Consider the following 21,476-nt stretch of genomic DNA (forward strand, 5'->3'; position numbering starts at 1 on the left):
CGCCCCCTGTGCCCCGCCCGCCGCGGAGAAAGCGAAAGCCGCTCGCGCCCCGGAGTGGGACGAACCACTGAGAGCGTGGAGGGGGGGCCCGCGGCGAGAGGCGGTACTTCGGCCCGCGGAGCCAGGCACGTCGCCCCCTCAGCCGGCCTCGCGAGATGGTTCGCTCCGCCCGCGCAAAGCTCAACGGTTCCCAGGCGGGCCGGCAGAGCAGTGAAACCAGCGCCGCCGGCTGCAACGCTGCGCGCGGAACCCGCACCCGCGCTGACGGCTCTCCCGCGCCCCGCGCCCGCTACGGCCGCCGCCACGATGCTGGAGCTGCTCGTAGCGCTGCTGGCCCTGGCCCTCGCCTACTTCGCATTGCTGGACGGCTGGTATCTCGTTCGCGTGCCGTGCGCTGTGCTGCGCGCGCGCCTGCTGCAGCCGCGCGTCCGCGACCTGCTGGCTGAGCAAAGCTATGCGGGCCGCGTCCTGCCCTCGGACTTGGACCTGCTGCTGCACATGAACAACGCGCGCTACCTGCGCGAGGCCGACGTGGCACGCATCGCGCACCTGACCCGCTGTGGTGTGCTCGAGGCACTGCGCGCGCTCGGGGCGCGCGCAGTGCTGGCCGCTTCTTGCGCGCGCTACCGCCGCTCTCTGCGTCTGTTCGAGCCGTTCGAGGTGCGCACGCGCCTACTGGGCTGGGACGACCGAGCCTTCTACGTGGAGGCGCGCTTCATCAGCCTGCGCGACGGCTTCGTGTGCGCGCTGCTGCGCTCGCGCCAGCACGTGCTGGGCACCTCGCCAGAGCGAGTTGTTCAGCATCTGTGCAAGCGCAGGGTGAGCGTCCCCGTCCCCGCACGTCTCCCCTGGCCCCTGAGGACCCCTGGCCTCCTGGCCCCACACTGCCGCTTTCCCTCTGCGGGATGCTCTCCTCCCGCCGGGTACCGCTCCCGCCCTTCCCTTTGGTCCCAGGCCAGGGCCTTCTTCACTGATGCCTTTCTTCGTGGGACCCCTCAGGGTTCCCTGATCACCTCTTTGTAGCAGGACTCAGCATGCCCCCCTCCCGCCGCTTCTTAGGAACCTAGCTCCTCAAGGCTCCCGGCCGCACCCTCCAAACAGGGAAGACCCCTCTCTTCAGTCCAAGTGTGGCTAAGAGTGCTGAGCCCGTCTCACGGGTCCTCGGATCTGAACGAAGGATGGCTTTGGGGTGGGGGTGGTGTCGGTGACAAGAGATTGGTGGGCGTTCTCAAGGTCCTGAGACCCCTTTCACCCAGATTAGAGCTGAGGGGCTGGGTCACCATCCCCTGGGTTCGGGTGAGAATTGAGCTCTCTAGAGCTGCAGGACCTGCGTCTTTTCCAGTTGGAGAAAGGAGGGCGGCAGCACCTGCCTGGGGCTCAAGGCCCCTCCCCCAGGCCTGCTCTTCCCGGCACAGTCGGGCCTGCAGCTGCGGCATGGCAACGGGGCCCTGGGAACGTTGCTGCGGTGCTGGTTGCCAGGGCAGGCACCTGCATGCCAAAGCCAGGACCTGCTGGACACCTTGGTGCCCTTAGGCAGGGCGCTGCCCTCTCTGGCCCTGGACAGGCTCAGAAGAGGGAGACAGCCTCACCTCGGTCATGGTGAGGGCATGCATGATGTATTTCCATTGTATCAGAGGTGGGGAAACAGGCTCAGAGAGGTGATGCAAACTGCTTGAGGCTACACAGCAGGCCAGAGGCCCAGCCTTCTGCTTTTCTGTCTCTTTGAGTCAGGGACACCCCCAGAGACCCTGGATCCCACCCACCTCACAGCCACAGAGATGCTGTGTGTATCCCTGCATCGTCAGGAGACCGGGAGGGGAGAGCCATCGAGGCTTTAAATCCGTGGACTCAGCTGCGACCAAAGTTTGGAGGAGAGGGAGCCAAGGGCACTTTCCTGCAGGGGAGGGTGCCATGAGGTCAGGCGTGGGCTGAAGGGTGACACCCATGCCCGGTGAGGCGGCCCTCACCCGGCCTGGCAGGGATACCCTGTGGACGTCCGGTCCCAGATGGGGCGGAGGGCCCCGGGTCCAGTGTCAGGTTTAACGTGGGGCAGGCTGAGCCCAGTGCCGGGATCTGCCTGCTGAAAGGCTGGTGTGGGGCGGCCCGGCCTCGTGGGGAGGGCTGGGCTCCAGGCAAGTCTGGATCCGGTCTCACCCTCCCCTCCCTCTGCAGGTGGAGCCCCCGGAGCTGCCGGCCGACCTGCAGCACTGGATCGCCTACAATGAGGCCAGCAGCCAGCTGCTCCGGGCCGAGAGTGGGCTCCACGACATTCTCAAGGAGCAGTGACCGCCACAGCCTGCCCACCCTGCCCACCAGCCTTGACCTGGAGGCAGCATGGGCCGGCTGGAGTGGCCTTGTGACCCACCAAGCCCCCTCACATGCTCAAGGCCCTCCCCCACCCCCAATTGATGCCCCTCCGTACCCCATCCCACACCCAGCATGGGGTGGGGGTGACGCAGGCACCCAGGCCAGCTCTGCCCTCGGGGTGATGACAGTGGGCAAACTGGGAGGCCCAGGGCCCTTGGCATGCAGGCAGCAGGGGGTCAGGGTGGGCCGCCTTACAGGTGAAGTCAGGCTTCCGTGCTCTGAGTGGGCAGGTTGCCTGAGGCAGGGAACAGGCTGGGGTTGCGCTGAGCGCCAGAGCTTGGAGTCTGAGGCTGCCATTGGGGGTGGGGCCGGGGGTAGGGCTTGGAGCTGGCCAAGGCCTGGGCCCTAATGTGGGCCCTGAGGAGCTGGAAGGATCAGAGCAGCATTTCAAGGCAGATCCCTCTGCTGCACGTGAGGGCGGGGCAGAGTGTGGCCTGCCAGGGCGCAGGCTGACCGGCCCAGGGTACTCAGGAGAGAGGCCTGGTCACCGGGCGCTGGGGTGGCAGCAGGGCCTGCAGCAGGGGCTTGGGGCTTTGGAGAGTACGATGGGCCCAGCGCAGGTCAGATGTGCAGAGACTCCGGTGGAGGCGGTGAGCTGTCATAGCTGGGGGTGGGGGTGGGGTCCTAGTCGGAACCTGCTGCTGAGGAGGGATTGGGGAGAGGCGTGGGGTCCTGCCTGGGTGCCCATAGGACCGTGCTTTGTGACCCTGGCTGGGGTCCTGCCCTCCTGCTGGGGCTGTCCCTGCCTGACTTGACGTCCTGCCCGGCTGTTGATCTGTTAGTTTCTTCCTGCACTGAGAGCTGCTTGCGCAGTGGGCTGGGGCCACACAGGGTCTTCCTGGCTTTGCTCGAGCAGCTCTGTCCTGGCGTTACCAGCCTGCTGAGGTGCCAGCTGGGGCCTGCCCGCTCTCCTGCCTTGCAGCTGGGGCAATGGCCACCTGGGGAGAAGCAGGCACTGGCCCGGGGCCTCAGAGGGCAGCGCAGGTGGGCCTCGTCCCTGGCTGGGGACAGAGTCAGGGCTCTGGGGGTGGGTTCTGCCCTGGGCAGGGTGCCCGCTCACCTGTGTCCCCAGCGGCCCCCGGGGCAGCCCAGAGGGGCCCAGGACTACTCCTTGGCCACCCTGTCCACCCCCGGCAGCGGGGCCGAGCACGGCCACAGCCCTCTTCCTCCCCTGCCCCCACGGCGCTGTCTGCCTCAGCCAGTGGGAACATCGTGGTGTTTGTTTTATTTAAGGAAAGCCCAAGAGTAAAGGGCCTTCAATGTGAGCGTGCTGGGGAGTCTTCATTTCCGAAGCCCTTTCTGACGGGCGGGGTCGCTGTTGGGATTGTTGGGTGAGCTTGGGGTCCACGCTGGCAGGACAGGACCTATGCCCGTTCCGGTTCACGGGGTCGCGGCCTGAAAGGAGCTGCCCCAAGCCCTTCACAGACAGCCCTCTCCTTCTCTGTGGTTGTCCACAGAGGCCTGGGAGGTCCCACCCCAGACTCTGGGTCTGGGCCCCCAGGCTCCTGGGCTCACTGGGCAGGGTGAGGGCTGGCAGGTGGGGCAGAAGTCAGTGGGCTTTAGTGGGTGGGGTGGGGGGCAGGGTGAACAGAGGGACCATTGTATAGGCCCTCCCAGGAGGGCAGGGATGGGACCCCTGGGACAGAAGGCAGGTGAGTGGTGGGGGGGGGTGGTGTCCGTGCTCTGACCACCTGCCCCAGGAGGGGCCGGCACTGGGAGCGTGCCGGGAGAGAAAGGCTGTTGGAGGTGGCTGGGTGTGCAGCAGGCATTCAGCGATGGGGCGGTGGGGCTGGAGAGGCTTGGAGCAGGGCAGTGCTGTGCTGCCAGGGAGGCTGGCTGGAGCCTCAGCCCTTTTCACCTTCCACCTTCCCCAAGGGCCCTGGGGCCTGCCAGGCGGGGCCTCATGCCTGTCCTGAGCCAATGGCCACGTGAGGGTCACATGGGCCCCCTCCCAGAAGGTCTGTTTCTCTTCACATGACACATGTTTGCGTAGGTCCTGTAGGGAGGGGCGGTGGGGTTTGGGGGATCGTGGCAGGTGACTGAGCTGACCGTTCATTGCCAGACAGGACAAGTTCCTGGTGGGACCACAGACAGGAAACGGTGCACTCAGCCAGTGGCCTCTAGTGACTGGCTGGGAGCATGTGGGACCAGTGGCTGAGGAGATGGAATGGAGGTGCCTAGGCATGGTCTCGGAGAAGGCAATGGCACCCCACTCCAGTACTCTTGCCTGGAAAATCCCATGGATGGAGGGGCCTGGTAGGCTGCAGTCCATGGGGTCGCTGAGGGTTGGACATGACTGAGCGACTTCACTTACTTTTCACTTTTATGCATTGGAGAAGGAAATGGCAACCCACTCCAGTGTTCTTGCCTGGAGAATCCCAGGGACGGGGCATCCTGGTGGGCTGCCATCTATGGGGTCGCACAGAGTTGGACATGACTGAAGTGACTCAGCAGCAGCAGCAGCAGCAGGCATGGTCTGCTTCACTTGGCGTGGTGGGGGTGGGGTTCAGGATGGTCATGGACATCTAGGCTGCATGTGGCTGCCTCAGGGGCATGGGGACTTCTGTGTCCACTTCAGGGAGATGCAGCCCAGCTGGGTGGGTAGGGGAGGTTCTGGGTCCGCACTTGGAGGACAGGCCCACAGCAGAAAGGAGAAGGGTACCTGCTGACTAAGGGGCCTGGCTTCAGGACTGGGGTGTTGGGAGTGTATCTGCAGCCTAGTTCTCGCAAGACCCACTGATCCCATGCAGTGGCCGCTTTTGTTGAGAAGTTCAAGTGACTGTCAGCCCGCATGTGGCCTGGGCACTGGTTCTTCCTAGACCATGCTCCCCCTCCCACACGCCAGTAGGTACAGGACCGTCCACCCCAGGCCCCCCCCCTGTGGTCCGTGCGGCATCTGGCTCCCCAGGTGACCGTTCCCCCCCACCCCCGCCACCTGCCTGCGGGACGTCCGGGGAGGCAGAGCTCCTGGGGGCAGTGGTGGCATTCCTTGTCATCTCTCATGATGGAAGAGGCGCCCTTCTTTCTCTGGCCAGTGAGCGGGGAGGGGGGAGTATTGAGAATCTCCCCACCGCAGCTCTTTGTGACCCACCCACTTCCATGTGACGGGAGGTGGGGGTGTGCGATCAGCACCCACTTGCCTCAAGGCCGCACACCCCCGCAGATGGTGTGGACAGCTGCCGTCCACCCTGCAGCCACCTGCTGGCCACTCTTGTGGCCCCCAGCCATGGCCTCCCCAGGTCCCAAAGGGGTGCAGACCAGCGGGCGTGCCCAGGGCCAGGGCAGGGGCTTGGCGGGCCCCCGTGAGCTCAGGCCACCCTCCATGGCTCCCGGTGGAGGTGCAGGCGGGGAGGACCGGTGACCCTGGCGCCAGGCGAGGAGTCCGAAGGGCGCGCGCCCTCTGCTGGCCACGTGAAGGCCCCACAGGTGCCTGCCACCTGCCTTCCCTGGGACTGGTCAGCTGCCACGCCTCTCCCAGCTGCACACCTGCTCTGCACCCCTGAAGCGCCCAGAGGTGCCCCCCTGTTGCTCTGCTGGCGAGGCTGAAGGGGGCAGTGATGTGGCTTCACTGTGCGCCAAGGTGAGTGGTGGCCCTGGCCTCCAGGTGCAGGGTCACATCAGGGTCACATCAGGGGTGGTCTGGAAGTCTGCCTGTGGTGCAGAATGTGGAGAATCTCCAGCCCAGAGGCCCGACAGCAAGGTGACACTGATAGGCGGGGGTCAGTCCAGCTCCTGCTTCCCACTCCCTGCAGTGGGCTTGAGCAAGGGACCGCCAGGGGCGCCAGGGATAGCTGGCAGGGCTTCCTGGAGCTGAAGGATCCTGGGCTCCAGGGGAGTGGTCAGCCCCCAAGGACACTCTGCAGCCCATCCTTGAGCAGACGGGCTAGACCACGCAGGGAGTGGCCCTGAGCCAGCCCTGGGGTCCGGGGCAAGCCGACACAGCCTTCGTGTCTTGCACACACACTCCCCTCTAATCTCAGCTGTCCCTGGGGCCCAGGGTATAGTAGGCCTGTTGTCGCAGGAGGTGACTGGGGCCTGGAGAGTTGTGTGGGTGCCCGCAGACCCAGGTACACCCCACCCCACACCCTTCGGAAGACCCAGCCTGGGGGGGCAGGCCATCCCCACACACCCTCTTCCTCAGGCCCCCCCTTGTTGCCGCGGCAGACCTGGGCCCCGCAGACCCACCCACCCACGGCGAACACGATTCCATCCTGGGGAGGTGGCATGGGGTGGGGAGGATGCCTCCAGAACCCCAGGAAATATTCTGGAAGCAGAGTCAGATTTTCCTTTGGCTGAGCAATGAGTCCTGGTCAGACTGCAGGAAGGCATTTGTCCCCTGAAGCCTCTGCCTGCCTGCCTGTGAAGCTGCTCAGAACGGCCATGGTGGGCACAAGGCTCGTGTGCCGGAACACACCTGGTCCCACCCAGCTCCCCGAAGGTGGCCCCGTGGGCTCTCTGTGTCCAGAAGGAAGAGATGGTCTCCAGCCTCGGTCTATTTATGTATTCCACAGGTTTGGGGGAGGAGGGCAGAGCGCACCCTGTAACGATTCTCCCCCGGGGTCCCATGAGTAGCCTGGTGCCTGCTGAGCTTGGGCCGTGGGCACGTGCCAACAGAGCGGCCAGCTGGCAGTGTCGGGTGCCTCAGGGAAGGAGGTGGCTGAGGACCACGGCCCCCAGGGGGACCAGGGCCCCAGCACTGAGCCTGGCAATGCCCACGGAGTTGCAGAGGTCGTGGAAGCAGCAGAAGATGGGGTGGGCAGCCCCGATGCTGTCTGGGTCGGTGGCCTCGCAGGAGCTGGCACAGGTGCTGGTCACCACGGGGCTCTCATTGAAAGGGAACTCTGGAGGGAGGGCAGGTGTCAGAGCACAGTCACCACCGCCCCACTGGCCTTCCCTGGCCATCCCAGTCTGCGCCCTTCACCTTGCGCTTCCTGCCTCCTCCCAGGCCACCCTAACTGACCGATGGCCTGGAAGTCACCCGTGCCCCTACTGGGGTCTGCAGTGTGGCCCTGAGGTGGGAGCTGGGAGCCCCGGGCCCCCTCCTCACCTGCCTCCACCGTCACCAGCGTGGTCTTGCAGGCTATTTCATTCGGCTTGCAGTAGGTAATGTTCTTGCACAGAGGAAGGGCCGTGGGCTGCTCACAGGTGATGCAACTTAAGGCCTCACCTGGGGGAGGGGCGGGGGCAGACCCTCATCACCCGGCCCTGAGACCCACCCTGGGGGTCACAGGAAGGGCAGGAGAAGAGGCCAGGGGTGGTCCAGCCCCAGGCCCTTCCCCACAGGTCCGCCTGGAGTGTGTGTCGGAGTCCTTCCCTGGAGGACCGCCTTGCCCTGCTGAGTCCCTTCAGGCCCAGCCTCCAGCTTAGACATGATCCCTGCACCGCCCCTTCCCCCACCCCCCCCAGCCCCCCCCACCCCCCGCCGACCCGAGCCTCGGTCTCCCTGCCTGGAGAGCAGGGCGTGACCCCTGCCCTGGGTGGAGCCGGGCTCAGGACCAGAGGGTCAGGGCGGTCAGCCCAGTTGGTGACCCCCTCCCCGCCCCGGAGGTGGGCTGGGCGAGGACCGGTGCCAGGCCCCCCGTCAGCCAGCCGCACCGCCTCTCTCACCCAGGTGCACAGCCGAGGCTGCGGCGAGCATCAGGGCCAGCAGGGCCCTGGGGACGGCCATCCCTCTAGTCAAGCCGAGCGGCCGCAGTCTCCGCCAGCTGCCCGTGGGGATTTATACCCAGCCCTTGGGTCCCCACTCTGGGTGGCGGCAGGAGCCGCCAGTGAGTCAGCAGGGTGGAAGCTGGGCAGGCAGCTGGCAGAGGACGCTTAGGTGCTGGCCTTCGGGGCGGGAGCCCCGGATGCTGGAGCTGGCCAGGCCGGCCCCTCCCCTGGCTGCCACACAGGAGCCCCTTCCCACTGCTGAGTGTGGTGTCCCAGGCCCACATCCCCAATGGTTCCCTCATCACTGCCAACCCCTTCCTCACAAATGGCCTTTAGACCAGGCCTGAGCTTCCTGTTCCCAGCCCCAGACAGCAGGGCTCCCGGACCCGCCGTGCGGCCCACCTCCCACCGCACACTGCCCCATGTCCACCCCTGTGCTCTGCCACTCACTGACCCTACCGCCCGTCTCCCCTGTGCCAGAGGCCTCGGTCCCGTCTGCTGTCTCAGCCTCTGGTTTCTCTGTCCTCTGAGGGTGCAGTGGGTGGATGGGTGGGTGTGTGGATGGACGGGCAGATGGATGATGGATGGTTGAAAAGACAGATGGCTCGGTGATGCTTGAGCGAGTGGCTGGGAGGAAGGAGGAATAAACGGATGGACGATGCATGGGTGGCGGGCGGGCTGGCTGGAAAGGGAGGGGGCACATTCCGGCACTTGAGCCTCGTGCCCACTTCTTTCACCACTTATGAAAGAGTAAGAGAGGTGGTGGATGAAGGGGTATGTGCTGGGTGGAGGGTGGGGGTGGGCCCTGCCGTGGGGCAGGGAGTTACACCCCAGTCTCAGAGCTGGGTGACGTGCTGGGAGGAGCTTAGGGCTGGCACTCAGGAGGCCTGGGTTTGAGCCTTGGCTGTGCTGCCGTCTCCATGTGTGACCTTGGGGTGACTCTCCTTCCTCCAGACTGGATTTTTGTTTTCTGTGATGAAACTAGGAACCCAGGGCAGTTGGAGAGCAGAAGTGACCTGGCCTCGAGGATGGGGAGGTGGTTGCAAGGAAACAAAGGGAATTGTTTGCAAAGGGAGGACCGTGGTTAATCCAGGTCAAACGATGCAGTCACACGCTGCGGGCGTGGCCCAGCACACAGCCGGGCGGCCCTTCCCTGGGGCCTGGGCTGCCAAGGCACGAGGGCTGTGCAAGTGCAGCCAGGCAGGGTCTGGTCTGAGCCTCAGAGACAGTGGGTCCTGGCACCCCCAGGCTTCTGTGCGACCAGGTCTGCTCATGAGCCACCCTGACCCCCTTCTTTTAGATGTAAAGCAGGCAGAGGACCATCAACCCGGGGGGCAGCTGTGAAAACTAGCCAGCGAAGGTTGCGGTGGTGATGGATGTGGAGTGGCGGCCAGGTGGGCTGGTCGGGCTCCAGGCCGGGAGACCCCGTGGGCGTTGGGGCAGGCCGCTGGAAAGCAGCCTTGAAGGAGCCGGAAGACCTTGGAGGTGGAGATGGCAGGGAGGGTGCTGAGGGCAGTGGGGTAGTGACCAGGATGGACACACAGCCTTCCCGTGTTTGCCTGTAGGGCCATGTGTGTGTGTGTTTACTGAGTCACACCTGGGCGCATAGTCGCTTCAGTCGTGTCTGACTCCTCACGGCCCTATTGACTGTAGCCCCCAGGCTCCTCCTCCATGGGATTCCCCAGGCAAGAATACTGCAGTGGGTTGCTATGCCCTTCTCCAAGGTAGCTACCTGACCCAGGGATCAAACCGGGGTCTCCTGCATTGCAGGCAGATTCTTTACCAGCTGAGCTACCAGGGGAGCCCTTACTGAGTCTCAATCCAGAGTTTAAGGCTTAAGTGACCCACGGCTGCCCTTGTTTTTGTGAGAGGCGGGAAGAGCCAGGTGGGAGGGCTGGTGGATAGCTGAGGGCAGGGTCTCCTCCTTGACAGGGTCAGCACCCAGAGATGCGGCCCCGGGGGTGGTGTCTGAGACTGTGTGAACGTTCCTGGCCTCCTGGCCCCCACTGTTCGGGGGGTTGTCCAAGGTGCTCTCCCAGCAGCACGTCTGCAAGGGTCCTGCCCCTGGGAGCTGGCTGGGAATGCGAGTCTTGCCCGCAGGAAGAGGAGGTGTGGCGTTCCCAGGGTCCGAGGGACAGGAGGCCTCCGAGGCTGCCCACCTCCTGTCCCGCAGGCATGGGGCGCCCTCAGTGGGACTCGACTGTGCGTCCATCGGCTGCTTCCCTCCATCCAGGGGCAGGAAACCTTTAAAGGGGGTGGCGGACAGTGGGGGCTTTCCGGACTCAGGGCTGTGGGCTAGGAGGGGGCACCTTGTGGTGCAGAAGGAAAGCCGTGCAGCCCTGTCTCGATGTGGCTGGAGACTCTGGGTGCTGTGTGCATCCAGGGCCTCAGAGCAGCCTCTGAAGTGGGGCGGGGCAGAGACTGGGGGTGCGTCTCAGGGTACCTGGGGTCCATCTTCTGCCCTCCATCCGTCAAGTGCCCAGGCCTGTGCTCATAGGGCCCGGGGGGAGGGACGGGGGCAGGAAGTGGGTATGAGAGGCCTGTGGGGCGGGGGCTTCCTGGGGAAGCAGCCTGGAGGCTTTGGGCTGGCCCAAGGCCCAGGAGAGACGGAGCTCCCCTCTGCACTGGAGCTTGGGCTGCCTGGGCACCAGGGAGTGGGGCTTGTGAGAGCGGGGCTGGGGGCTTTCTGGGGGACTTTCTGGGGTGGGCTTGGAGAGGGCCTGGAACTCCCCCACTCTGCCCCCTCCGCCACATGACGCAGGGGACCCTGTCACCACAGGCCTGACCCAGGGTAAGGCCTTGTTCAGGGGCTGGGCCGATGAGCCTTGGGGGCTTCGTGGAGTAATCCCAGGTCCTGGGCCACTCTTGGCCCCCCTTGCCTACCTTCCGCCTGGCCTGGCCTGCCATCCTGTACCCAATGTCTCTGTCATTCAAGGGCAGTCCTAATGCCCCCTCCTCCAAGAAGCCACCCCTGATCCAGCCCTGGTGGACGTGGTGTGCCTGTGGGCCCCACTTCCTGTCCTGCCACAGCCAGGCCCCCAGAGCTAGGACTAGTGGGTGTGCAGGTCTAGTGGGTGTGCAGGACTAGTGGGTGTGCAGGACTAGAGGGTGTCTCAGCACTAGTGGGTGCGCAGGACTAGAGGGTGTGCAGGACTAGTGGGTGTGCAGGTCTAGTGGGTGTGCAGGACTAGAGGGTGTCTCAGGACTAGAGGGTGTGCAGGACTAGTGGGTGTGCAGGACTAGAGGGTGTCTCAGAGGGTGTCTCAGCACTGTGCAGTGGGTGCGTCTCAGGACTAGTGGGGACTAGAGCAGGACTAGTGGGTGTGCAGGACTAGAGGGTGTCTCAGGACTAGAGGGTGCGCAGGACTAGTGGGTGTGCAGGACTAGAGTGTGTCTCAGCACTAGTGGGTGCGCAGGACTAGTGGGTGTGCAGGACTAGAGTGTGTCTCAGCACCAGAGGGTGTGCAGGACTAGAGGGTGTCTCAGGACTAGAGGGTGCGCAGGACTAGAGGGTGTGCAGGACTAGAGTGTGTCTCAGCACCAGAGGGTGTGCAGGACTAGTGGGTGTGCAGGACTAGAGTGTGTCTCAGCACCAGAGGGTGTGCAGGACTAGTGGGTATGCAGGACTAGAGTGTGTCTCAGCACCAGAGGGTGTGCAGGACTAGTGGGTGTGCAGGACTAGAGGGTGTCTCAGCACTAGTGGGTGCGCAGGACTAGAGGGTGTGCAGGTCTAGTGACCATCCCCCCTTACCCCATCACAGGGAGATGGAGGGCCCACAGATGGGGCAGCGGCGTGGGCTGAGAGAGAGCCTGGGCCGGGCAGAGAGGGTGGGGAGATGGAGGGGCTAGAATGGCCAAGGGGGACACGGCCTAGGCTGAGGAGCCAGAGCTGCAGCGGGCAGCCCTCCCCCATCCAGCGGGTAGGTCTGCTCCCAGAAAACAGATTCAGGAGGCCTGGTGCAGGTGTGGGCCGTGATTCTTCAGAGGCGCTGGGGGCTGGGCTACATGGGGCTGCGGGCCAGGGTCTAGAGATGGAGGCTCAAGAGTGGGGTGAGCAGGAGGAAGGCACCAGCCAGGCTGCAGGGGCCGCCCAGGGTGGGCGCCCCATCCACGTTGCACAGGTCAGTGTTGCAGCAGGACACGGGCCGGGTCCAGCCGATGCCATCCACGTCCGAGGGCTCGCACTTGCTGGCACAGGACTTGGTCACCGTGGAGTCCCCCAGGAAGGGGTACACTGGGGGCACGGGGGCACCGGCGTCAGGCTGGCCCCCGAGCCCCAGCCCAGCCTCCTCCCACAGCACCCACTCTGGCTCAGCCCCTCTGTGACCTGGCCCCTCCTTCCTTCCACCACCATTGCGCCAGGGGCGCGCAGTGACTTGTTCAGGCTGCCTCGAGGGGTGAGGCCACTCCGTGACTCCCCAGCAAGGCTGCAAGAGCCTCCCATTCCAGGAAGGAGGGTGAGGAAAGAGGGAGGGAGCCTGGCTGCTTGGACCAAAAGCTCTTTCTGGAAATGTCAAAGGTGGTAGCTGCTCTCCGCACACAGGGCCTGGGCTGCAGGCAGCTCCGACTCTGGGGCCCTGCTCACCCGCCCCACTGACCTGTCTCCAGGGAGTAGAGTGTGGTCTTGCACATGGTCTCGTTGACATTGCAGGTGGTGATGGTGACACAGTAGGACACGTCGATGGGCTCAGGACACGTGTAGCATTGCAGGGTGACCACTGGGGAAGGGGCGGCCAGGGCTGGTCAGGCAGGCCTGTCCCTCCCAAGCCTTGGGACTCGAGCCCAGGTTTGAGGGGGACAATGCCACCGATCCTCCAGTCGCCAACCAACCAAAACCCCAGGAAGATTCAAGAGCTGCGAGCTGGGTCGCTGAGTCCCGAGGCAGAGTATGCCCCTGGCGGTCGGGCTCAGCCTGCCGGCCAAAGCTGAGATGTTGCTGTGTTGGGGGTGCTGGGGAGGCACACGGAGGTGGGGCTGCACCCACACCTCTGCAGTAAAGGCCCAGGCAGGGGCCCGGAGGGCCTCACTGCAGCAGGTCACCCCCCACACACCCCCGGCGTCCTCATCAGCAACATGCAGGACCCCAAGTGCTGCAGGGGGATCGGAGATCGGGCAGGGAGGTGTATGGTGTGCAGGGTGGGCTGAGCCGGGCCTGCTGTGCCCGCTGGTGGAAGCTTAACAAGGGTGAGGAGGAGAGCTCAGGCCCAGAGGGACCCAGGTGGGTCAGGGTGCGGGCTGGTGGGCTGACCCCTTCCTTCCAGCGCCAGTGCCCCAGCCGGGTCCCTGCAGCCTGGCCCTCCGCCCCTACTGCTGTTACTGTGTCTCCCAGACACTTCCGTTTCCTCCTGGACAGAACAGCCTGGCTGGGGCCCACCCCACCAGCTCCTCCTCAGGTTGGGAGTGGGGCCCGTGAGGGTCTGGGTATCTGAGACCCAAGTCCCCCAGGATGTCCGGTCTGCTTCCCTCTTCACCTACTGCTGCCCCCACCCCAGTGCCTCCCTGGGGTCGCCACGGCATCTCCTGAGTCCTGCCCCAGGAACCACGGCCCCGGAATCTGGGAATGTGACTCTGACCTTGCCCGCCTGCCCCAGCGGAGAGCCCGTCCCTGGTGCCCACGCCCCTGATGAAGGGCCACTCCCCACAGTGGGCACCCAGGGCCTTGGCGGCCAACCACTCTGCCAGTCCCAGCCCTGGACAGCGCCTCCCGCTGTCCCCGTCCTCATCCTCCCTGGGCCCCAGGCACTCCTCTGCCGGTGCCCCTCTGTGCCTGCCCCCCATGCCTTCCTCACCTCCCTGCTTTCTGCCTTTCCCTGGCCCCTGCTGCTCCCTCCGGCCGCCGGGCACCCCTCACCGAGCTCACAGCAGGCGGCCAGCACCAGCGCTGGCAGTGCCAGCCGTGTCCCCACATGGTCTGGTTCCTGCAGCACGTCGGTCCTAGGCCTACCCCTCGGAGGGGATGGGAGCACCGTGCAGCCACCCAACCCGTCAGCCGTGCAGATTAGGTGGATTGGTTTCCCGGGTGGTGGAGGTACGGAGGCCCGCCCCCTACCCGGGGGCCCCACCCACTTCCACCTGAACCCGATCCTCCGTGGCTCTCCTCCGCCCCTCCCTGCCCCTTCCTCATTCCTCCGCCTCCCGCGGTCTGGGCCCCTCCCTGCACCCTTGTGACCCCCTCATGACCCTTCTCTCATGGTTGGGGGTCCTTGCCTGCCTCTGTAACTCCCTCGGGGGTGCTCTGACTTCTCCCCACCAGACAGTACTGCCCCTCAGGATGGTCTCAGCCTGCCTGGAAGGGAGCGGCAGAGGGGGGCTCCCCTGCACCCTGACTCCCGCCTCTGTCAAGGGCCTTGGATGCCCACTCCTGTCTGCGGTGTTGAGTCCTGGGCTAGTGGTTCTGGGTTCGAGTCCTCCCAGGGTGCCCAGGCCCCAGTGCACGGCTTCTTTGAGGTGGTCACGTGGGGCATCCTGATGGGGAAATGGTCGCCTGGACAACCAGCCAAAATGTGCTCAGAGGCTAAGGGCACAAAGACAGCAAAACTGCTGGGTCAACAGAAAGATCCTGGACGGTGGCAGGGGAGGGGGAGGGGGACACGAATCCTGGTGTCCCCTCCAGGGTCCGGCACGCCTTGATCGGAGCCCCTGGCCCCGCTGCAGGTCAGCGAGTTGACAGGATGGGCCTGGCCCCAGACTCAGAAGGGGGAGAAACGGACCCGGTCCTAGGTTCAAGCAGCTCCAGGCACTGCTCCCCAGCCCGCCCACCCCCCACCCCACCCCGCCCCCCGCCCCGGGGGCTGCACCTCGGCCTTTCCAGGGTCTGCCCTGTCTGTGACCCTGCCTCCCCACTCTGGGCCCCACGCTGCCCGAGTCAGCATGGGTAGGTGTGGGACAGGGCTGTTGACAGGCCTGGTTGGCCGGGCTGGGCCCGACTCACCCGGCTCCACCACAGCCCGGCTGGGCTCCTCCCTCCTCTCCCACCGGGTCCAGATCTCACTCCCCTCCAGCTCCACCCCTGCCTTCCTGCTCCAGGGTGTCCTTCCCTCCTCTCGTCCTGAGGCTGAAATTCTGCCTGGGAACCTCCCACTCCACCCGAGGGCCCCCAGTGGCTTTTTCTAGTCCGGGGGCAGCAGCTCCATGTGGGCTGTGGTCTTTGATCCTGAGACTGGGAGAGCTGCGGCTCCTGGGCACCAGGGTGGGGAGAGGCGACCAGCCTTCCCTAAACACCAAGAAGGTGTCAGACGCCCAAGACGGTGTCAGACCCTGGACCTGGTTCCTGACACCACAGCGAGGGGCGGTGCCAGAGTTTCAGATTCGGGATGAGAGGCTGTCGCAGCAAGTTGACAAGCTGGTCACTTCAAAGGAAGTGCTGGATGACAGCCAAGACGGCAGCCGGGCCTGTCTGATTCTGCCGCTCCCCAGGACGCCGGGGTGATGCTGGGCGCGGCTAACAGGAGCAGACAGCACCTTGCACACCCGAGCTTCCTCCTGGGCCATTCTCCCAGCGGCTGGACCAGCCCAATGCCTTCTGTCCTTAGACCCAGAGACCTCACCTGTCCTTTTCTTCTGGAACAAGTCTGGCCTCTGGGCGTTAGCTCCTCCTAGAGAGCCTTTCTGAAGTCACAGCTGTGCACAGAGTGAGGAGGAATGTGCCCCAGCCAGGGTCTGGGTGCTCTGCTGGGAAGCCTCCCTGCTAAGAGATCTATGCCCTTCCCTGTTCCTCTAGAGGCCTTGGGGTCAGTGTGCACAGTGTGACCAGGGTCAGAGGTCAGAGTGTGAGAGATCAGTGTGACCAGGGTCAGGGGTCAGACTGTGACCAGAGTCAGGCTCAGTGTGTGACTGGGGTCAGGGGTCAGGTGTCACCTTCACTTCGTCTGGGAAGCTCTTGTGTCCTTAGAAAGAACAAACTAGACAAGTAGGTTAAAAAGGCAGGGAGCAGAGGTCAGTAAAAGAATTACTGTAACTGGCAGTCCAAGCAGGAGTAAGAACCAGTAGCAACTTTGATCTTGGTCCAGGTAGAGTCAACACTTGAGTTACCCTCTTCACAGGAATGGAGCCATTTGGAGTGGTCATATATATTTTTTTATGTATTTTAACCTAGTTAAAGTAGTTGAAGGACTGACAACCTGAACGTTAGCAGACAAAATAAATCTTTTTTTTTCCAGGAGAACGAGCCTGAAAGCCAATCCGGACATGGTGCTTTGCCAGGTAGCCAGTTGTCTACGCTTGTCTGAGTAGGTTCTAGCCTTTTAATGTGGTATTAACATATAAGCCAAAGTAGTTGTCTCCAGTAACAATTTTAGTGTTTTTCTAGGTATGAGAAGATGTAAGAATTTGGGCTCAAGAAAATGCTTACATGAAGATATCTAACTATCTGAAGGCCTGTTTTGTCCGTTTTCCCAGAGCACAAACTGAGTGCCTGATTTCTGCTCTCCGCCCTGAGTTCCTTCAGGGGGCGTGAAGGGCACAGCAGCTGTAGTGGCGTGATTTGACCTTCGAAGAGGCAGCAGCGAGTGCCAGTTTTCAGTGGGCAGGGCCCCTTCACAGCCACAGGTTGGCCACGGTTTGGGGGCATTTCGTGACCATTTTGTCCCTCGGTGCCGGGAATGCTTACTCCCAGGTCTGTCAAAGATTTCACTCACGGGCCACTCAGCGTGCTGATTCTGGACCAGGCCCCACGAGTAGCCAAAGTCTCTGGACCGCACCTACCTTACCGGCCTCTTGGTCCAGGGAAATAGTCCCTCTTGTTGCTTCTTCTTCTACCTGCAGTCACACTATTACAATCATTGATCTCGTATGGAACTGTAGCCCACCATTTTATCAGGGGCTCAGTCACACACTTGGTAATGTAAGAAACAACACTTTTTGAAACGGGCAATATAGAAAACTATAATAAATAATATATCAAATATATTATATTTATAATTTATATTAAACATATTAAATTCTGTTAATAAAAATTTATTTACCTAATTTTAATTTAATCTTAGAAAGCCCCCTCCCTTTTTAAACAAATCTTGAAGAGGTTATATTTTTGCATGGGCGTCAGAATGAAACCACAGCCCTCTGTGATGACAGGCTTAAGAAGCACGTTTAAAATCTCATTGCAATTCAATAGGCAAAGCAACTTGGTTGCTGCTGTGACATATAGCATTTTAAGAGAGTAACTAGAACCATGACTAATGACATTTACCAGGACATGTCAGGTCTTTACGAATTCCATTTAATTGTTAGAACACCTGTATTAGTAACACGTACCACAGAATAGTTACAGTGTAACAAGGTATTCACTTAGCAAAAATAACAATGAAAGATTTCAAAGGCAGTTCAACATCTTAAGAAAACTTGTACCATGTACAAAACTCTTTTATCAGGTTTCCAAAAGCCCCCTTTTTCACTTTGTGTATCCAAAGTAAAACTTTTCCCACACAGAAACAGTCACCTGTGAGCCAGACCTACTTCCTTTTCCCTTAAGAAAATGCAATTTCATTCCTCATACCGTGTTTACCAAAAACACACATCTTCCTCTCTTTAAGGAACCAAGAACTGATCTTTATCTTAGCATTCCATAGATGGGAGAGCGTAAATACCAGTGATAATTTCTAAAAGCCTTTGCTTTCTTATAGAATACATCTCAGGATGACACCAACCATTCTTCATTAATAGTCCAAAATGTCTTTAGTTTTTCTGTAAGAGGAAATTAGTTTCCAGTTATCAGTGCTTCAGAATCTAATTTTATTTAGAAATGACATAGCTAGTCAATAAACTTTTTCATCACTTAGTTTAGCATAACCCTAGAAATTCAGGTTACCAAAATCTGGACAGACTGTTTTAGACAAAGGTCCGTCTAGTCAAGGCTATGGTTTTTCCCGTGGTCATGTATGGATGTGAGAGTTGGACTGTGAAGAAGGCTGAGCACTGAAGAATTGATGCCTTTGAACTGTGGTGTTGGAGAAGACTCTTGACAGTCCCTTGGACTGCAAGATCCAACCAGTCCATTCTGAAGGAGATCAGCCCTGGGATTTCTTTGGAAGGAATGATGCTAAAGCTGAAACTCCAGTACTTTGGCCACCTTATGCGAAGACTTGACTCATTGGAAAAGACTCTGATGCTGGGAGGGATTGGGGTCAGGAGGAGAAGGGGACGACAGAGGATGAGATGGCTGGATGGCATCACTGACTCGATGGACGTGAGTCTGAGTGAACTCCGGGAGTTGGTGATGGACAGGGAGGCCTGGCGTGCTGCGATTCATGGGGTCGCAAAGAGTCGGACACGACTGAGTGACTGAACTGAACTGAACTGAACTGAAAGAATAATTATTCTTAACAGAGTTTATCTAAAAGCTCCAGTCTAATTTGCATTCTTTCCTTAAAAATTTCTTCACTGGAGTTACTTTCCTTGCTGACAAAACTTGTAACAGATATAACAAAATTTTATTTAACTTATATTAAATGTAGTCACAATGAAAATATTATGCTTAATGTTAATGACTCTTAGACCTGTCTATATGAGATCAATAAGCATTAATACCAGCTGTTAATTTAATACTAAATATTTCACAGTTTACATGAACCTGAAATTTATTTAGCTTAATTTTTCTTAGAATTAAGTGCATTTGTACTTAGAATTACAAGTTTCATTTGTAAGTGCTTCAGTTCATTTCAGTTCAGTTCAGCCGCTCAGTCGTGTCCGACTCTTTGCGACCCCATGAATCCCAGCACTCCAGGCCTCCCTGTCCATCACCAACTCCCGGAGTTCACTCAGACTCATGTCCATCGAGTCAGTGATGCCATCCAGCCATCTCATCCTCTGTCGTCCCCTTCTCCTCCTGCCCCCAATCCCTCCCAGCATCAGAGTCTTTTCCAATGAGTCAACTCTTCGCATGAGGTGGCCAAAGTACTGGAGTTTCAGCTTTAGCATCATTCTTTCCAAAGAAATCCCAGGGCTGATCTCCTTCAGAATGGACTGGTTATAAGTGCTTACTTTTCTTTAAACCAATTGAATAGAGTTCATTTACAATTAAACTCAGCAATATTATCTAAAGACAAAGACACATATCGAGACACACATATATACCTGAACAGACAGAGATGTCATAGTTTCTGATTGAGATTTAAAATGTCTCTTAGCCCCTCTTTTTTCCCCTTGGCTTGAAATTCTATTAAAAATTACCTCAAAGCTAAAGTTTCAGGCAAGGTGGGCTGTGTATCTCAAGGACATGATAAGAGTTAATTTCAAGTTTTCTCTAGGTATACATTTTTTTAACAAGCTTTGTGACTGTTGCTCAATTGTGTGTGACTCTCTGTGACCCCATGGACTGTATAGTCCATGGAATTTTCCAGGCCAGAGTACTAGAGTGGGTAGCCTTTCCCTTCTCTAGGGGATCTTCCCAACCCAGGGATTGAACCCAGGTCTCCTGCATTGCAGGCAGATTCTTTACCAGCTGAGCCACCAGGGAAGCTCAAGAATACTGGAGTGGGTAGCCTATCCCTTCTCCAGGAGATCTTCCTGACCCAGGAATCGAACCAGGGTCTCCTGCATTGCAGATGGATTCTTTACCAACTGAACTATCAGGGAAACCCAAGCTTTTAACAAGCCAGTTTTTAACTGCATATGCAAAAATAACTGATTTTGCAATTTCAAAAAAAAGAAATTTTGTTTCAGCCCATTTTCTCCAGAGTCTAAAGAATATTGTGGCCACACTCTTTTTTTCTTTCTGTGATCATGGTCTCCTAATTAAATTTAAATCAGAGAGTGCTCAAATTGACTCTGACAACAGGGGCAGGTTGACTGATAAAATCTTGTCCCAGCAGAGACTGTCTCTCTGGGGAGGTGAGGCCTTTGTCCTGTCAGAAGAATCTGAAGGAGTAAGGGAAATTAGGGTAACCCTAACCCTAACCCTGCCTGCGAGATAGGAGAAATTAAAAGGGAATTTTTTAGAATGTTAGGAGAATTTTTCTGATTTCTTAGGCTTTTGATTATAGGAGAAAGTCCTAGACATAAGGGACCCTCAGTCCATTTTCCCATCCTGTGGCAATAAAGATAAGAGACCCATTTTCAGGTCATTTTTTAATCCCCAACTTAAAGGCCAGGCACTGCTGCAGTAAGACTTAATTTTTTTCCTTTCTTAGCACATCTGTGTTTCTTCTGGCTTAGAAAGGGATCCACCCACATTGAATAGCCTGCAACCAAGAACACAGAGCTTGTAGCAAAGTAATCCAGTATACCAGTATACAATCCATTTAGGAGGACCTGAGCATCCCCTGAATTCCATTCGATCTTATTGTCTGATGAGGTTTTGAGTCATGAATCCACTGAATCATGGCCAGATGTCTCTGGCCCGCTTTGATACCCTGCACAGGGTGTCCAACCCAGCATGGCCAGAGAAGGGCTTTTAGACCATTGCCAGCGTGTCGCCAGGGCTCTCCTTGAGTGAGGTCTGTTGTAGCATCACAGTCTGCACTAAAGTGGCCAGGCTGACAGGCTGGCTGTTACAGTGCGTGGGCTGTCAAGTCCTGGAGTGAAGGGGAACTCCTAGAGGGACAGAGGTGGCCACAGTGGGAAACGCCACCAGGGTCAGGGTCTGAGGGTTGAGAGGTGGAAGCATTTCCACAGAGGATTTCTGGACACAGAGTAAGATGGGAGATTAAGCAGAAGAAGAACCCCAAGTGTATCACTCCACTTGTGTGGGGTCTAAGGTAAATCTTGTTTCCCAAGTTAGAGTAGGTAAGAGAAAAAGTAAAGAGCTGGGAGCAGGCCGGTGAGCAACGTGGGGGGAAAAGATGCTGGAAGGCAGGGAGGGAGTGTTTCTGGAATCCTCCCCCTAGAAGGGGGAGGTAATTTTTGTACCCTAGGAAATAAAGCGCGTCAGGTAGCAGGGTGCAGTTGTTGGAGGCAGGGGCAGGTGCCGAGCTCCAGCTCCCAGCACTTTACTCCCAACGTTGATGAAGACACAGTCCTTGGGCATGGGGTCGTAGTCTAGGCAAAGTGAGAGAAAGCGGGAGATAGGAAAGAGAAGAGAGCCTGGGCTCCTTCACCGAGCTGATGAAGCCTTGTAGGTCTTGGGAAGGGAACAATGCAGAGGGAATGTGAGCGCAAGCCAGTTCCCATGGAGGAGAGACAGAGAGCAAAAGTCAGAAGTCTCCAGCCAGCAGCGTGGGCGAGACCTGCAGCTTACCTAATTCCCAGGTTGCAGCCCCCTCCCTGCCACCCCCGGGGTTTAGGCACCATTTGATCTCAGCGAGGCAGCAGTGAGCAGTGGCATGAGGCAAGATCTTAATGCCCTGCCCAGGAATTGAACCGAAGGAGCCTGAATGAAAACCAGGGATTCTAGCCACCAAACCAGCAAGGGTTAGAGGCTAGAAGCTGTTTTCTCCTGGATCTTTGCCCCTTGTGAAAAATGCATTTATCACGTGGGCAGAAACTGTAAACGCAGGTACAAAGTTTATTATTAGGGACATTGTGCA

The 21,476-nt window shown here is 59.4% G+C and overlaps 3 protein-coding genes across 3 annotated transcripts; 1 reads left to right on the forward strand and 2 right to left on the reverse strand.

The window, feature by feature from the left end:
• The first annotated feature begins 158 nt into the window (after positions 1-158).
• Positions 159-3,632, forward strand: THEM6 (thioesterase superfamily member 6). The gene is made up of 2 exons (XM_005897608.2): positions 159-819; positions 2,173-3,632. Exons 1-2 carry the CDS (start codon positions 307-309, stop codon positions 2,284-2,286), a joined length of 627 nt encoding a protein of 208 aa, XP_005897670.1. The 5' UTR covers positions 159-306; the 3' UTR covers positions 2,287-3,632.
• Positions 3,633-7,008: 3,376 nt separating this feature from the next.
• Positions 7,009-8,035, reverse strand: SLURP1 (secreted LY6/PLAUR domain containing 1). The gene is made up of 3 exons (XM_005897610.3): positions 7,975-8,035; positions 7,415-7,534; positions 7,009-7,208 (listed from the first exon to the last, which is right to left on the reverse strand). The coding sequence occupies exons 1-3, from the start codon at positions 8,033-8,035 to the stop codon at positions 7,009-7,011; spliced, it is 381 nt and encodes a 126-aa protein (XP_005897672.2).
• Positions 8,036-11,974: 3,939 nt separating this feature from the next.
• Positions 11,975-14,207, reverse strand: LYPD2 (LY6/PLAUR domain containing 2). The gene is made up of 4 exons (XM_005897609.3): positions 14,197-14,207; positions 13,868-14,061; positions 12,615-12,734; positions 11,975-12,250 (listed from the first exon to the last, which is right to left on the reverse strand). The coding sequence occupies exons 1-4, from the start codon at positions 14,205-14,207 to the stop codon at positions 12,042-12,044; spliced, it is 534 nt and encodes a 177-aa protein (XP_005897671.2). The 3' UTR covers positions 11,975-12,041.
• Between the last annotated feature and the right edge of the window lie 7,269 nt (positions 14,208-21,476).

The sequence above is a fragment of the Bos mutus genome, chromosome 14 (assembly GCF_027580195.1).
Source record: "Bos mutus isolate GX-2022 chromosome 14, NWIPB_WYAK_1.1, whole genome shotgun sequence".
NCBI classification, from domain to species: domain Eukaryota; kingdom Metazoa; phylum Chordata; class Mammalia; order Artiodactyla; family Bovidae; genus Bos; species Bos mutus.